Here is a 17,913-nt window from a genome sequence, read left to right as displayed (position 1 = left end):
AAACATGAGTCATATAAAAAAGCTGTGTTCAAATGTAATAACCAGGTTGTTGCACTTTTGTCCTCCCTGTCTGCAGGTTTGGAGGGGCGCCCCCTCATGGCATGGCCAGAGACTGTTGTGTTCCTCCACTGCTCCAGAGGGTAAGTCCCTGCCACCTCTCACGTCATTCCGTTTAGTTCTGTCCATATGCCAGCACATCAAGGGTTCCCTCAAATCCAGCCTCTGCTCCTTGTCTGAGACAAAAACGAGTTCTGCGCTGAAGGGAATGCAGTCGGTAGTCATTAATATGGAATCTGTCTCGGGGAAGCATCTGCTCGTCTGTGTGAGAGGCGGGAGAGATGGAGAGTGTCAACTGAACAGAGGGAGGAAGAGCGAGCTAAAAGGGGGCTGAGAGGAGAAGGCAGCGGCGTTGCAGAACATACTGATGGGATTTGAAAGTGGCCCTTGATAGCTGGAGGATAGGAGCGGAGATGAGCACAGCATCCTCACACATTCACCAGTGTGCCTGTGGGGACAGGATAGTGGAGGACAAGGGGAACAGGTGCAGAAGCAGCCATGATGCTCGGGGCAAGGTTTCAAGTTGTCGCCATAATGAAGGTGTGGGTGTGAAATAAAATGTCTGCACCTCTGCATTTTCGAACATGGTCAAGAGACACTATAGACGGGGCCCAGCCGGTGCTGCCTGTGCCAGCCGACGATCCTTCATTTCTGGGTGCGAGCCCAAGCAGAGATCTGCTGATTCACTGCAGTGGTCCCGAGCGGGAGGCACAGGTTGTTTGGTGCAGCAGCAGCAAGGCAGCTTAAATCACCTTGGACCGCCGCGGGCTCTCAGCCCTCTGCGTTGCTCCATGGCTCTGTCATTAGGGGCCACTCGGCATGCTAATGGTGTAAGCGTAATAATAAAGCGCCACCAAGCAGAGCAGTGGCTCAGCTGTTTGGGACACAAACTACAGTTCTAATGGTCGCGCCTAAAACCAGCAAATACAGACGGAAACTGTGGAGGGAAAAAACTCCTCAAGATGAGAGTGTAGCAGGCCAGCACACGGACTGATAGCTTTTCAGTCACACGGCGCTAAAAACGTTACCGAAACTGGTTTACCGTCAGAAAGGATTTTAATCCTGCTGTTGCAATTACAGTTATGCAATAGTGTACATTAATCTCATGAAATATTACACTATTAACCCACTTTGGAAAAAAACTCTTCCCAGTCCCAGGAGAACACGTCTTCCCCAGGACCCTAACTAACCGGAAGAGAAAAAACTCTTGTCTATATCCCGCCCTCATATTCGTTCGCGACTCCTCCCCTTCCGTCTATCTCAATTTCTATTGGCTACCTCCTCTCACACCTCAGTAAACGCCTGTCTCCACATCTCTCTCTCCCTGAGCAGCTAACGCATTCAAATTCTCAGTCACTGCTTAATTCCTTCTATGATAATCCTTCAGTATATAAGCTAGACTTCTGCAACTTGGCAGAAGCTTCATGTCTTATTAGCTACTAATCCTACATCACTTTATGTTTATCTTAATTATACATTCCCAAAACCCTTATGATTATGACTAATTATGAATTCTTAATTATGAATTATTAAACACTTTTATTATATCTACTAACCACCCCGGTTTTTGCTCAAATTTCTTACAAAACAAGCACTAAAAAACACTGAAACACTATGAACGAGCAATGTATACCTCAAGCCCCACCACCCTCCTCTGGTAGGTGGAGCTCTTTCGTTGTACTGCCCCCTGCTGGGTCTCAAACCACACTCCTATGTGTCGTCAATCTACACAAGTAGCGCAAAGACATCAGAGTATTCGACTCTGCAGTGTTTCAGTTAGTTTGTGGTATCCAGATTATATGGTCAAGTTACAGGAATTAAAGACAGCGTACAGACAATGCCTCGGCCAACTCGTGCTGAACAAAATAAGCAATATATATACTGTTGCCGATGCCTCTTTATTCAATGTTCTTCAATCAGAAGTAGCATCCACATGAAAGCTCACTTCCATGGTTCAGTTTTAGAGCTTTGGGTGTCATTTTACATTTTCTGCTTGTGTGACACTTGTCGTTTTCTTGCCTGCAACCCCCTCACAGAGGTGACGGTGGTGTATCAGAACGGGCTGCCGGTGATCTCGGTCAGTTTGCCGTCCCGGCGAGAGCGCTGCCAGTTCACCCTCAAGCCGCTCAGTGACTGTGTGGGAGTTTTCCTGCAACAGCTCCAGGCGGAGGACAGAGGCATCGACCGGGTAGCCATCTACTCCACGGGTATGTTAACAAGCACAAGAGTACTGTGTGCACACGCACTCCAACTGTATCCATTTACACAAGCAGGTCATACACATACATGCTTTCAAGTGTTCTTGTGTCGCGATGCTGTTATGGGTTCCTTTGTATCAGAATTAAATATCACTGCATGCATCATGAAATTATTCTATTTTAAACCTGCTGCTCTGCACAGAGGGTTCATTATACATGACCATCTGGTACTTGGAATCTTACTCTTGGTGTGCTAGTGCAGCTTTAGCTCTCATGATAATCAGACACCAACAAGCCTGATTAGCAAGAGACTTCAAAGATATTTGAAGTGGCTGCCCATCAGTGCTCCATCTCACTCACTTCACATTTGTCTCTCTCTCTCTCGCTCTCTCTCCAGATGGAGCGAGGGTCGCCTCCTCCACAGGCATAGACATCCTGCTGCTGGATGATTTCAAGCTCGTCATCAATGACACCACGCACCTCGTGCGGCCACCAAGGAGAGGTGAGGCTGGCAAAGAAAAGGCTGAGCCTGTACTGTTTGCTCTGAGTCACTTCCTCACTGTTGGAGTCACTACCAATAAGATGAAGAACTGGTTTTATGAACAGCAAGTGGAGGGTGTTAAAGCCTGTCTTTTTGCTTTTTGTTTGCATTTGTGCGTGCTTCAGAGCTGCTGCCCCACGAGGAGGCAGAAAGGCTGAATGACGTCAAGTTTCTGGTGCAGCAGCTCTACACCACCCTGCGCATAGAGGAGCACCAACTCGGCAAGGAACGTGAGCTGATTGGACGACTGGAGGACCTCAACTCTGAACTCCGCCCCTTAGAGAAGGTCTAACTTCCTTTGCCTCTATAACCAACCACCAAAATACCAGTAGTGTGTTGCTGCTCTTAGCTAGACCCACAAATCATTGCAAGGTTTTAAACCAGCCAATAAAGTGTTTGACAGATAATTGAACAGTAAAATGGAAGCCAAGAGGAGCTGTAGCTGCTCAGAATTTTGATGTTTTTAATCCTCTTATCTGCAGATATTTTTTTTAAATTGTATCATCAGGCCTTGTTTCCTCTCAGCCATCAAGGATTACTGATTAAAGATGGTCTGATCAGTTAAGCCGTCTTAATTATGGGTTTGGGGCATTCAAGGGTCTGAAAAATGTAGCAGCTCTCTGCCTATATTCAGATTTTGTGCTGAAAATCGATAATGACCTTCATCCTCGCTACATTCTAAATACACATCCGCTTATTTTGTTCTATTTAAACTGGCTGCTTGCGTTCTTCTCGACTTCCGGATGGGTAGGTGAAGGAGGAACTGAATAAGAAGGCCGAGCGGCGTACCACCTGGGTGCTGTGGGGCGGCATGGCGTACATGGCCACCCAGTTTGGCATCTTGGCCAGGCTCACCTGGTGGGAGTACTCCTGGGATATCATGGAGCCCGTCACATACTTTATCACTTATGGCACGGCCATGGGCATGTACGCCTACTTTGTTCTCACGCGCCAGGTAAGAGGCAACGAAACACAACAAGCATGCAAATACACATGCATAAATTAATGTTTGAAGTCACGTTTGAGTGTAATAAGCATCTTCTGCTGCCGTTTGGGTTTGTGCTGAAATGATTAGTTGATCGACAAAAAACTGAAAACAACAATTTAGATAGTCAATCAATCATTTAAGTTATTTATTAAAGCGAGCGCAAACTTTCTGTGGCTCAAGCTTCTCAAATACGAGGATTTGCTGCTTTTGCTTTTTGTATTATTTTTAAATTGATTGTCTTTTTGCATTGTTGGACATTATGTACACCAAAGGATCAGCTGATTGACAGTAAAAGTTATCTCATTAAGCATACTAATAACCTTTCCTCTAGTGGGAGCACACTGTTTTAAGTGCTTTTTTTTGTGCCAAAAAATGTGAAACACCATTGATTCTTTGAGGGAAATTGTCCTCTTCAATAACATTAAACTCAGGGAACAAAGCATTACAGTAATGAAATCCAACAGCGCTCCTGTCTTTGCTACACTCTGCATTCAATTCTAATATTTTTAGCTGTTTAAAAGTTGAGTCTAGTCACAGGGTTCAGCATTTATAAATTACCAGCAGCGTTTAGCTCCAAGGACGTGAGTCCATTTGATGTTGAATTTCTCGCTGGTGTGATTCGACCCAATGAACAGAAAGCAGAATGCGGACGATATCTGACAAACATGTCTGTGTCTCTCTATAACCTGCAGGAGTACGTTTACCCCGACGCTAGAGACAGACAGTATCTACTGTTCTTCCACAAGGGGGTGAAAAGGACACGCTTCGACATTGAGAAGTACAACAAGCTGAAGGATGATATCACTGAGGTACAGTCGCTTGGTGAAAACTGGATGTTTTGTGATGTAAAATAAGCACTGCAATCACACTGGGGATTGTCACATTTTACAGTTCAATACTTTTGATTTGTAACGGCCGTACAAAGACCGACTTTCATGCCGATCCCTGCACACTTTCTTCTCATATTTGAAACTCTACCCTGCCTCCCTCTCCTCGTGAACCCTCTCCAGGTGGAGTTGGATCTGAAGCGTCTTCGGGACCCGCTCCAGCTCCAGCTCCCGCTCCCGGTTCAGCAGCTCGCAACCAGTAAAAATTGATGGGAAGAGTGACTCCCTCCTCTCTCAACTCCTGCAACCCCCCCTTTCCCGCTTCCATCCAACACCTTTTTCCCTCCCCTTTTACCCCCAACTCTTTCCTAAGACTCTTCCCTCCCCCATTCCTCCCACACCCAATAATCCCATCCCGTTCTCGACTGTGGGAGTTAGTTTTTTCTCCTTTTTTTTTCTTTTTTTTTCTTTTTTATTTTTACTTTCCTGACTGACAACTCCAGTTGGAATTGCAATTGAAAACCGCTAAAAGACGAAGAAGGATGGCGAGAGTACCGGGAACTGAAAAACTCTCACAGCCGAAGGATGGTGAGTATGATGAAAAGGACAATGATGATGAAGGAATTAAGCTGGGCTACTATGGATATGCCTCAAGTCTCCGGAGGGACAGCCTGCAGGGAACTTCAGGGGGAAAACAAGAATCATCACACCTCTGGACACTCCAGAGCAGAGGACATGCAGAGGGACAGTCACTGTTGAGTGTGTGTGTGTGTGTGTGTATGGGACTTTCAGGGTATACTGGGACACCGGCCCTGGCCACTCTGGCCTGCAGGTCGACACAACAGTGTAGTCCTGCTTCCTCTAGCAGTAAAACTGTCAACACACACACCTACTTTTGGTTGGGACAGGCTCCAGAAAGAGTCTCGATCCCAAAGTTTACAAGAAAGTCCTGACTGCAGTCGCACCATCAGGGGGACTTTCGTCTGCCTGTGGCTGAACCCTGCTGCCTCTCCCTCCCTGGGCCACGCCTTCACCAGGTGACGGACACATGTCCCTTCCCAGTGTGACCTTTGTCAGGAGCCTGTCTCGACTCACAGGATAGAGGAATGACGACGCCTCGCTTCCTCTTCCTGTTGACGTCCTGTAGCGGCCCGGTCTGCGCAAGTATGAGAGTACTACCGACAACAACATCACTGTGTGTTCTTTTATTCCAAAAAAAAAAATATTTTGGCACTTTTTATTTTGAAAGCCATAGTATATTTGTTATGAGAAGAATATAAATATATATATATATGTATACAATCAAATAAACAGATGACCAGAGGCTAGTTTTTTTTCAGTGGGGGGAGGAGCTCTCTTTCAAGCATCCTTTCATCAATTAACATCCTCTGAAGATCTCTGCCATGGAGGACCCCCGCTAACAGTCCAATGTGCGCACACGCAAAGAGCATTACAACGTATGCATTCATACCTTGAACTAACTATTACATATCTTGTCGAACACACAATGTATTTCACAGTAACCACGTCCAGGTAGGACGTGAGGCTCCTGTGCATGGTCACTAAAGGGGGGGAAACAATGTTGAAGCCAATTCAGGGTGAAGATGGCTTTGATTGGAATTAATTTTGACCAATGCAGCATAATGCCATCTTTGACCTCTATGATCACCTCATGAATACAACGATTGCTGCGGAAAATGCTTAACATAATGAAGGGTTTGAAATGTGCAGTGAGCATGGTCTGAGACAAACCCACAGCCGTGTTATCGTTTACTCTATCGGATGAACTGAGTGGCTTTAAAGAAGAGTCAATGCAACAGGAGCAGCATTTGAGCAAATTGCCTGCAATGTCCCTTTTTTTTCCCCAAACATCATATATTTCCTCTGTGTCCAATGAAAAGTATTGTTCTTGGAGATGTAAAGTTCATGTTTCCAGATTTTGAGTGACCTGGCCATGATCTTAACAGCATGCAATGTGCATTTCAACAATTTCTTTTTACGATTCTCCCTCACGAAGACTCCATCTTTGTTTTGAGTTTTCTCCTCCCACTGTTGCTGTAATGCCCCCCTGCTCCCTCGATGGCAAGGCAGGGTAGACTGCATGCCGTGGTATGCCCTTAGTAGAAATTTGTGAATGTATAGGAGCATTATTGCAATTTTGTACTTAACTGGACACTTTTCTTTGCCACATCTATGACGTCTTATCTCCTTGATACGTTAATTGTAGAAGCCATATGTTTATGTTTTTTTTTGGGATGGTCACTGAAAGAACATTTGTCAGCTTTACTTGGTTCTCTGTTCAGGTTTAGGACTGGAGCGCCTCTCTCCGGCCCCATTTATGTCCAAAAAAAAAAAGAAAAAAGCTCTGAAAGTAATTGTTTTCACTTTGAACTGCTACTGCTGTAGATCACCTCTGCACAATCACATGACGCCGCTGAACACAGACTCCAGTTCAAGATCCTGCTTGTGTGTGGAAAGTTGACGGAATCCCACTGAAGAGATCGATGTGTTTAACTGCAGATTTTCCATGACAGTGCATGATTTTAGGTCAAATCAAAAGTTAGCCATGCAGATCTCAAGGCAGGATTTGGTCTAATCTTTTACTGTGTGTCAGTGTGTTTGTGTGCGTGTGTGTGTGTGTGTGTTGTCTCGTCTCCAAGGGAAATTGTGCCTTTTTGATTGATTAATGATTTTAAAAGTATCAATACTGTAGCAAATTGGTAAACGGCAATGATGAGATCATTGAGAAAGTTAACATCCTATTTGGAATGACACCCTTCGTATTGAGATGGGTTCAAATTGAATGTTTGGAAGTGAGAATAAATCTTGCTGTGTGTCTGTGGACATGTGTGATTGTCGAATCCACGTGTTGGCAAGTGAGTACACTGGGGACAAAGTTCAGATCGCTATATTCATGAATCCGTTTCCCTCATTTACTGACTGTCAATAGTGGTAGAAATCAATTCCGCCCTCATCCCACTTCATAACAGTCATGCGTTTTTTCCTGAACACACACACACACACACACACACACACAATGTGACGATGGTGTTTCCTTGGAGATGTACTGTGGCAGGTGAGAGATCCTCCTCTGCTGTTTCTACACAACACTTCTCTCCATCATCACCTCCTCCTATTTATCACGCCATCCACCGTTTATTGCCTTTGTTTTTGTCCTTTTTTTTTCTTGTTTACTTTTTAAAAATGAAATATATCAAATATAGGGAAACTTTATTATAAAGAGGGTGTTGCATGAATGTATGTCTACATGGGAAATTATGTGAAAATAACAAAAGATGATTTGTCAAAAAAAAAAGAAACTGCAAAGATAATTTAAGAACGTTGTATGTAGAGATTCCTAGTTATAAAGGGCAGTGGACAGGGCTGCGTCTTTAGAATCTGCCCTGCCAAATCTGACTTAAATCCCAGCCAACCAACTGCTCACCCCCCCCCCCCCCCCATCAAACCCCACTCCCATCTTCACCTTCTTACTCCCATAAACCCCTCCGTCTGCGTGCATTTTTACTCCCCAATAATGGAAAATAACCTCCATCCTCGGTGCACTTATAAGGGAGTAGTTCTCTTGACCTCAGTTACGAACGTCCTGGATCTGAGTCCAAAGGAAAAGTGTCAGCCGCACTCTGTTCGCTTATCGGGGAACACCTTCAATTCTTGCCCCTCTCTCCTGGCATTTTCATCCACTCTCAGCCTTTTTTCTCCAAAGCGACATTATTATACTATTTTTTGAACGTGTGTTATGTTTTGAATAGCTTGTTCTTGTGTGCACTTACAATAAGATGTTTAAAATGCCTAAAGAGTGAAGCAGAATATAGGATTGAAAATGATCTTGTACTCCAATCTGACCTTTTTTATTTTTTTTTTATTTTGTTTTTCTTGTCCGTTTTTCTTCTGTTGACATGATGCTGTAATGTTGGCGAAAAAGAAAAATGTAAAATCCTGTATCATTTATGAAATATGTATAAAAGAGAAATGTAATTCAATTATCAATAAAATCCGTATCCAGGTTTGGAGCCAGTGGTCCCGTTGAAGCTCCTGTTGTTCTCACTGGAAGTGAAGAGATTAATGGACATGCTACAGAAATTTACAAGAAGCAACATTTCAAGGTCTGACCACCTCCTCCTGCTCGCCTTGGCCTCCAGCTCTTCCTGTACAGGACATCCTATGAGATAGACCTGAGGGGAGCTGTTTGTATACAATAGGTACATGAAGCACGGTTAGGAAATCTAAAAGTTTATTTAAAAAATTAAATGGCATAAAAGAAACATTTACATTTTGAAAAGTGTAATCATTGAACAGGGAGAAATCCTTTTTCTCCCGTATGTACGAGTGTCCTATGCTAGCAGCACTAAACACACAGTACAGCTGGGGCTGATGGGAAGGTCATTTGTTTTGCAGGTATTTGTTATAAACTAAAATATAAGATAGATTTGAACCTGATGAAAAGTCAGGGGATCACCAAGGTGGTCAAATTCATCCTACAGGCTGTATGAATGTCTACCTAATTTCATGATGAACTTTTCACCTTTCAATGAAAGCCCAAACGGTCAAACCCCTGGTGGCGCAAGAGGAAAAGTACAGGGAACACCAAAGTTAGGCTTCAAGCCCTTGGGACCATGAAACTTATGCAAAGTGTGGACAAAATCCATCCAGTGTTTAAGATATTTCGGTACAGACCATCACATTGATTTGCCATCCATATGCCTCGCCTCTAGCATGGCTGGAAAAAAACCCCAACAACTTTTAACCCAGTACTGCGACACACTTCAGTGCAGTGAAATCACTAAAACAAACCTAAACACTGTCAATATAATTGGAAAGTTTACTGGCTGATGGTGTCTTATTTCCAGGAGTAATCGCAGAAGAAGAATGGCCACCTCATTTCTTCCAATAGCCTGGTGGATTAATGTCTCTCTTCATTTAATTACATTATGAGAAAAAGAAACTGCAAACATCAGGTTAGCTTGGGTGCTTTCTTAATGAAAAGGGCCAAGCGTTAGACATTCTCTGGCAAATAACGGGTCAAGTTATTAGCTAGATCACTCTTCTGTCAGACACTCTGCCTCAGCGGTGCCTTGAGGTGAAAGTTGCGTCAGCACGACACTAAACAGATTAATCGGATTGGTTTAATGCTGCTGCAGATTAGATCATTGCTCAGTGTTCCACGCCCTTTAACTCAAGAAGGAATGAGCAGAACGTAATGCCTTGGACCGGCCAATGGACAAACTGGTATAGGCAAAAACTACAGGGGGACTTCCTACACTGAGCACCTCTCTCCTCCTCTTCTTCACCTCCGTCTGTATGCATTGATGTCCCATTAATGCTCATTACGAACTTTACTTCTTCCCCGGAGTATTTGTGCTTTCTCGCCTCACAGGATGACCGCAGTTTTATCTGGACACTGGTTCTTCAACCAGCCATGGCCCTGCTGACACCTACTACGATCTTCATTATTAATCCTATTACCGATACCATTAATGCACAGTACTGATTTTGTCTCGTCCCCGGAGTCCTTGTGCTTCCTCTCCTCACAGGTTTCCATGGAGCATGGTTTCATCTGGACCCTGGTCCTTCCTCCTACCATGGCCCTGCTGACTCCAACTGCTAATATCACTTTTATTATTACTCACATTACTATTTCATACTACCGATACCATTAATGCACATTATTGACCTGCTTCTTCACCAGAGTCTCTGTGCTTTCTCGCCTCACAGGTTCCTGTGTATCCGGGTTTACCTGGACCAGGTGTTGCCTCCTGTCATACATTGAATGTGCTGTAATTACATTGAATGTGTTGTTTTGTGTTGAATTTGTAATTTGTGATTTTGGGCTATACAAAAATAAATTGAATTGAATTGAATTAAAAAAAGGCCACAATCACACGCTTTCACAGCATGACGGCAAGAAAAATAAATATATTATGTTTGGTGTAGTTTAAGGTCATGTGTGCGAGGATTGAGGGAGGAGAGTGTGCAGACCGCACCGTCTGAAACAATGGGAGGATGATCCTGTCACTGGATGTGAGGAGCAAGGGGTCAAGGTGAGAGAGTCAGACACGACAAAATGACACATGCCGATAAGAGGCGCCTATTAAAGACGGGCTGAACGAGAAGAGACACATGCACAACTCAGGCCTGAGCTCGGACTGTCGTATAGCCAACACAGAGAAAACGTATCATGATTCTTTGGGTGGTTACAAGTCTGCTGCTGGAGGGTGTTGCAGTTTCAGGTGTAGGTGAGTAGAACATTTATGTTTTCACTTTCAAAAAAGCAGGTATTTCCTTTATTAAGATTATATTTGAATTATTCTACAGCAATAACAGCAGTTGCAGTTTAATCTTTACTTTAGATTAAAGAAACGTTGACATTGTTCACAAAACCCTTTGAAAAGATCAGAACAAACGGTGAATCCAGTACCTTTGGACTTCCCTCAACAGCCCCAAGCCTATTTCTTTCCACTGAAGATGTTGGTCTTTAAAAAGGTCACAAATATATTTCATCTATTTAAGCTTAATAAGTTCCTACAGCAGCTGAACATTCAAGCTTTCAGCAAATGTTTCTAAATTTAGATAAATAACGCATTCCGCATGAACTATTTTCAGCAGCGGATTCACACGCATTTGGTGCTCAAGCGAGTGTCTGTCAGCATGAGGTTGGTGAATTTTGAATGAACACAGATGTTGTCCAATGCAACTGTGTGGCTCATTAATGTGTTTTAATGGCTTTCGGACGATACTCGGTGTCTACGGCGCTGAGGGTGTACAGGTGTTCAATCAATTCATGGTTGGTTTTGATCTTTACACACAATGTTTTTCAACCAGCTTTAACCTTTAACAATCAACATATTCATTATGAAGAACAATTAGGTTGGACAACTCTGAGTCTTCATCTTCATCTGTGCAAATAAGAGGCTGAAGTCTGACTCGCGTCAGGCTTGGCGCCACAATCCTTTAATAGCCATAGTAAGTTATTCAAGCCCCATCTGGAAGATTGAATGTCTACATTAGCGTTCACCCGCATGAGTCAGCTTTGTCCTCTGCCCCTTCTGTGCTGCTCGAGCTTGAATAATGTTTGTCAGTCGTACGTCTCCAAAACTGGTCGTTTATGCTGTCAGTGGGCCCAGGCCGTGGATTTATCCTTCTGCTTTTATTGGAGCAGCAGGTAGTGACAAGATGGACTGTCCAGAGGATGACGGGTGAAAATCATGTGTGTGATGTCATTTTTGGTGACAAAATTAGTCCCGTCTCACTCGAATATTTCTTGACAGTTTTCAGGAACTAAGATGTCAGTCAGTTTATTTTTTCTCAACATGGTTTTGAATATGTATTTGTGTGTTTTGGTGTTTACTTGTGAAAGCGGATATGAGGAAAGGAGCAGTTACTGTGAACTTCTGGTCAACCTCGGCCTCCATTAGATGTCGAAAGCACTTTTCGCACAAGGTACGGGAAAGTGTAAACTGATTTTTTTTTTTTATGTTGCGCAATCCAACTTAATGGGAAGCCTGGAGTTTGGCTTTAGTGGAGGCCACTGCTCCAGTAAAGAGTTATGAACGGTTCGTCAGCTGTCACGTTTCCTGGCCTATCCCTGAAGATGCTTTACTGCCGGGCTTGTCAGCCTCCCGCTGTTTCCTCATCCCCGCTGCTTCTCAGTGAATAACACTTACTCTCACCCTTGCCCACTTTACCCACTCCCACCAACGCTCACTTCTTCTTTTCCTGTTGTTTTATGTCTGCCTCCTAATTACACTGTTGAGGAGGCATGAAGAGAGGGAGAGACTATTGATTGTTTTTGCTGCACTTTGTTTACTCTGCTCATTCAGTTGGTCTCCTGATTCTGCAATGCTTGCAGTAATGAAAAGAGTCACCACTGACAGGATTGGATAAAGAGTTCTTTGTATGTGGTTTATTGGCTTTTAGTTCAATTAGAATAGACTCTGTGTTAAAGTTTATCACGAAGGTCCAAAGGTTTGCTTCATTGCAACAACTTTGCTCAAGTGAACAGTTTAGATGTAAAAACATGGGTTGTACTGGTTTTCTCTGGACTGAGCAGAACATCGAACTCTTTTAAAGGATCACTTCACCAAAACTAGAAAAAAATCACATCTAGCCATGCAGGGAGTTTGAGTTTCTGAGATTTCTGTTTTTAATTGGAATTACTTACTGAAAGCTGTTGGCAGCATTGTGTGCCTTTCGTAAAGAGTTGACCCTTGAGGAAATGAGGGGAGAGATGTGGGGGAGGACTTGCATCAAAGGTGTTGTTAGCAACTTAAACCAACTTAAATCTCCATTAAATTGATGTGTAGTTCAGAAATGTAGAATAAAGGGAGCTACCATGTTTTCTTTTCATAATTTAGGGGAACTGGTTATTTTAGCAGTGATGGAAGACTTATTTAAAGCAATCAGCAAAAGTAGCAATACCACAGTACACAATATTCTTATAGAATAGTAATATAGATACAGTATCAAAGGTCAAAACAGTAGTATATATTTAACACAGTGTACACACAGACATATATAAGTATATTACCAGATATAGCTAACATGTAAGCACTCTTTTTAACATCTCCATACACTGTTTGGTAATCCAACCCATATGAAGGCGTCATACTTTGTAAACCTATCATAGCGTTGCTTTTTAGGTATAGTCTTAAACTGAGCTTAAAGATTTATGTAGCAAAGTAAAAACTTTGATAAGAAATCTAGTGGACTAGAAATACTAAGTACAAAGTATCTAAAAATTAAAAAAACTCAAGTAATGTACTTACTTTAGTACTTAGTACTCACTTGAGTCGTTACTTCCCACCTTTCAGACTCCATACATTGTCCAACCAACCTCTCTAGCTCACCCTGCTTATCTTAAACACATATCATGTTCCTACTTTTTTCCAAAGCATGTGTAACCAAATCTTGTTCGTCAGCCCTGGACCCATGCTCTGCATACATCAGCCTGAATGAACCTTGGAGGAACACAGACTACCACGTCAACCAGTCATCCGGCGTGCCCCATTGTGACAGCCACGTGTCTGGAGAATGGTACCGCTTCACGGGCATGGCCGGGGATGCCATGCCCACCTTCTGCGTCTCTGAGGACCACTGTGGCACGCATGCTCCCATCTGGCTCAACGGCAGCCACCCTCAACCCCACGAAGGCATCGTCATGCTGCCTGTGTGTGCCAGCTTCAACGACAACTGCTGCCAGTGGAACGCCAGTATCGATGTGAAGGCCTGTACTGGTGGATATTTTGTCTATCGCCTGCCCAGACCCGCAGTCTGCTTCCACGTGTACTGTGGCCGTGAGTGTTCGTGTGTGATTTGTAAAAAGTCAATTTTTTTTCCTTTCCTTTTCATGTCTATTGTTGTGTTATTATGTGTTTGTGTGTGTGCGATGTAGATTTCTACGATATCTGTGATGAGGTGGACTGCGCAGGTCCCAGATGTCCCGAGTCTGACTGTCGCTGTGCACCTGGAACTGTCCTGGGACCCGACGGACAAACATGCCTGGGTGAGACGGACAGAGAGGGAGGAAGAGAGGGGACAGATAAGTTGTGTAACAGAAGTGGAAGACAGATAGGCTGGAAATGGTTTCTGAAAGACAATAACAAGAGAAATCAATCCGCCTGGCTTTACAGTATCTTCACCCATTGTTTTGACAAACGCATTCATAAATAGGGATAGGCTGTTTCTTGGCTATTCCTATTTACATGCACATGATATTCACGATATGAGGCATTCCCGTGTGTGTGTGTGCACGGTACACTGGATGCTACACCTAATGATGGGTGACAAGCTTGCAGTGGGAACCGAGCCTGAAAACTCCCATGATCTCATTATTCACCCATCAACCAAATCTGCCCTCCGCTGTCTCAGAAATGACTTCTTCATTTCTCAATCATCGCTCACTCTCTTTCCTCACTCCCTTGCACTCTCACTTTAGTCCCTCCTTGTATTTCACCTATCACTGATTTCTTTACCACTCCTCTCAGTGTCATCAAAGCAGTTTTAAAGTCCTTTAAAGTCCATTCATCATCTTCCTCCCAAAAACATTTAAGTGATGCGCCTCAAGGTGATGAACTCCACCCATCTGGTACTCAGTCGATTAAACCAGGGCTCATCTGATACTGATATCTGACCCAGCTGAGGTGTGCGTCCTGTGTTCAGATGTGAACGAATGTGGAAAGGGCAACGGTGGCTGTGCAGAGGTGTGTGTGAACACCAAAGGCTCCAGGCGCTGTGAGTGTGGGTTGGGTCGTGTGCTGGATGACGATGGACGCAACTGCAGAGGTACATCCATGCTGTGATGTTCATATGACACACCAGTCAACGTTGTACAGAGGTAGGTAACCCTCTTCATCTTTTTATTTTCTCTGTGTGACCTCATGCAGAGATAGCAGGCTGTCATGTTAACAATGGAGGCTGTAGCCATGGCTGCTCCTCGCTGCTGGACTCCTATCAGTGCCACTGTCCCAGAGGGCTGGAGCTGGGACAGGATAAACACACATGCCAGGGTGTGTATCAGTGTGTGTGTGTGTGTGTGTGTGTACCGGTATATGTGTGATTGAGAGAGGCAGATATTGGAGTCAGATAATCAATGAGACTGCAAGGCAAGCCGACACAGAAATGCATGATTGCATTCATTTGAAAGACGTTGAAAGATTTTATCTGGCCATAACGGAACCTTTCAGTGCGGGATTATTTATATGTCGGGGAGGATCCTTAACTCTGTCAGCAGTGGATAACAATCGAACGACCTTTTGTTTGAGAAACGAGACAATGGGGGCAAAAAGATATGTTGCTTGCAGACCATTTCCTCAATGTCATTTTTGATAGCAAAGGACGGTTTGTTTTCAGGAGATCTTTTTTTTTTTTGATTAACTGATAACATTGTTATTAAAACAATGTTGAAATTGAGTTCAAGGTGACATCGTCAAATCACATGTTACATCCAATCAAATCAAAAAACTCTGAGATTATTCAAATTCAGGGCTGCAACCATTGATTATTATCATTATTAATTCATGTTTTTTACTAATAATCCAGCTTTCACCACGTACTTAGCCAACAAAGAGATTGTGTGCTATGTTTTCATCTCCGTCGTTGTATCCATGCACTGTGTTACGATTTGTACCATTTTACGGGACCGTAATAATATGTCATATCTTTGTCTCCGTTTCCTGCAGTGCCAGTCCAGTGTGATCCCAGCTCTATTATTGTGTCGGTTCCTAAGGACCTTGTAGGAGGACTGGAGCTCTCTCTGTCCAACTCGTCTTGTCGGGGTGTCTCCAATGGCACACACATCAACCTCAGCTTCAGCCTCAAGACCTGCGGCACAGTGGTGGAGGTCAGAAGCGTTGGCTGGAAACTTTTTAGACTGAATATGCTCAGGGTTTAGTCTCTACGGTTTGGGCTAGAAGACATTTTTTGATTAGCTTATATCTTTATTAAAGACCTGTGCCTTAATCGTGGGTTGTGTGAGGTTGCCGTAAACTGAATTGTTGTCCCCCAGGTGACAGATGACAAGATTGTGGGGACCAACCTGGTGACAGGCCTCCCTCGGAGCAGCCCAGGCAGCAGCAGCGACTTGATAGTCCGCACCAGCAAGTTAGTGCTGCCGGTCACCTGTGAGTTCCCCAGGGAATACCAAGTGTCGGACGGATACCAGGCAAGTCAGCGCAGCTCAGCCCTTGAGCTGGCAGGCCACAGTGTGGGAGTCTTCCCCTTCTCCCTGGAGCTCTTCAAGAGCGCCGAGTTCTCGGAGCCCTACCGCACCCCGCCCCAGCTCCGCCTGCACGACTCCCTGTTCTTCGGGGTGGAGCCAAAGGAGAGGGTGGAGGGCCTCTCTGCACTGGTAGAGAGCTGCTTCGCCACACCAGGGCCCAAAGCTGATGAGGCCCTCAAGTATTATCTCATCAAAGACGGGTGAATAGTGTGGAAGTTTAAATGCCACATCTTGTACTGCGTGACATAGCAGACCTATTGCAAATGCCTCAAACCAGAAGACGGCGCTGCTGGAAAAAATTATGCATCATTACATTAAAACAACAGAATCCGAATCAACAGAGCAGGGCGCTAATCTAGTTTCATGAATCCTTTTAAAAATACAACAGTGTTTCAGGGTGACTCCATTTTCCTCTTTGACTTATTTTCCAGGTGCATCTCTGATGAAACAGTGACACAGTACTCATCAAAGGACCAGCTCTCGAAGCACTACCAGGTCCCCGTCTTCAAGTTCATTGGCAAGGACAACCGAGTGAGTCAAAAAAAGCATGCTGGGAGAGACAACTGGCAAGAGTGTGTGGGCTCATGTCTGTGTAGCACTATACTGTAAGGACTGTATGCCGACACTGTCTGAAGTAGCAGTGTCCTTGCATTGTCTTCTTCTCTATCGACTCAAAACAAGCTTGTCTCCTCCGTGTACAGCAAGTGTTCCTCCACTGCCAGGTGTTAGTGTGCGGGGCAGGAGACTCCCACTGCGCTAAGCGTTGTCGAGGGCGTGTCCGCCGAGAGCTTCGGACCGGTGAACCTCGGGAGCAGCACACACTGAGCGGAGGCCCCATCTTCATCTTGCCTGAGCCGGAACGTTAACTTACTCTAACAAAGCTTCATGAGAGCAGCGCAACAGCAGCAGCTAAATCACAATTGCAGAGTATCATTTAGATTAAAGGAGATGAACCGACCATTTCAGTTTATTTGGTATTTGAAAGTCCTTTATATACACATATACATGCAGATGTACAGTATATACACTCTTCTTTACTCCTATGTAAGTTCCAGTGTCAGTCACAGCGATGTAAATCTGTTGAATTCTGCTTACTACATCAATGTGTGTGTGTCTTTGCGACTTTGCCTGGCAGCCAAATTTGCTGACATTAAAGCGAATGACATTTCTATTAGAAATCATTGGGGAAGGATGTTTTTTTCTAGGTCACACTTTCAGGCTTTTCTCAGGCTTGATTACAGCTTAAAGACTTTGTGGATTTATAGAAGTGGAAAAGAGATAGTGGTGGGGCGTGCCTGGAAATGATGACAATGGTTCACCATTGGCAATTAATCATGTCATTAATTCATTCATAAAACAAATCAAATCAAATTACTGGCAAATAACTGACTTCAAACATTGACGTTGTAGCTGTAATCACATTTACATGACACTGACTCTGAGCATACTATCTTGATAAATAGCTGCACACAACAAACCATGTGTACCTTGGTAATTAAATGATGTCATTCTATCTTGAGGAAATGAATCTAACTACAATATCCTTTCCATCAGGCACTGCATTTGGA

General features: G+C 44.0%; 2 protein-coding genes across 4 annotated transcripts in view; both read left to right on the top strand.

Annotated features, from left to right (window-relative positions):
• The window catches only part of mcu (mitochondrial calcium uniporter), a gene marked incomplete at its 5' end in the record, with an annotated part of 57,807 nt that extends 49,165 nt beyond the window's left edge, over positions 1-8,642 (top strand). For 2 of the 3 annotated variants that reach the window (XM_079280230.1, XM_079280229.1), the window contains 7 exons: positions 77-140; positions 2,094-2,264; positions 2,653-2,757; positions 2,922-3,082; positions 3,548-3,751; positions 4,477-4,593; positions 4,795-8,642. In XM_079280230.1, coding sequence (XP_079136356.1) covers positions 77-140; positions 2,094-2,264; positions 2,653-2,757; positions 2,922-3,082; positions 3,548-3,751; positions 4,477-4,593; positions 4,795-4,881 — 909 coding nt within the window. In that variant the 3' untranslated portion in view covers positions 4,882-8,642. The remainder of the gene's footprint in view (positions 1-76; positions 141-2,093; positions 2,265-2,652; positions 2,758-2,921; positions 3,083-3,547; positions 3,752-4,476; positions 4,594-4,794) is intronic. The other variant, XR_013772443.1, reaches the window with a different exon arrangement.
• Positions 8,643-10,807: 2,165 nt separating this feature from the next.
• Positions 10,808-17,370, top strand: oit3 (oncoprotein induced transcript 3; the record flags this gene model as incomplete). The annotated part of the gene is made up of 9 exons (XM_079280499.1): positions 10,808-10,865; positions 13,548-13,922; positions 14,021-14,131; positions 14,788-14,910; positions 15,012-15,134; positions 15,807-15,967; positions 16,133-16,545; positions 16,777-16,876; positions 17,047-17,370. The coding sequence occupies 9 exons, from the start codon at positions 10,808-10,810 to the stop codon at positions 17,209-17,211; spliced, it is 1,629 nt and encodes a 542-aa protein (XP_079136625.1). The 3' UTR covers positions 17,212-17,370.
• Between the last annotated feature and the right edge of the window lie 543 nt (positions 17,371-17,913).

This window comes from Melanostigma gelatinosum (genome assembly GCF_949748355.1).
Source record: "Melanostigma gelatinosum genome assembly, chromosome: 12".
Classification (NCBI taxonomy): Eukaryota; Metazoa; Chordata; class Actinopteri; order Perciformes; family Zoarcidae; genus Melanostigma; species Melanostigma gelatinosum.
The sequence above is the reverse complement of the archived record's forward strand: the minus strand, read 5'-3'. Positions and strand labels throughout refer to the sequence as shown.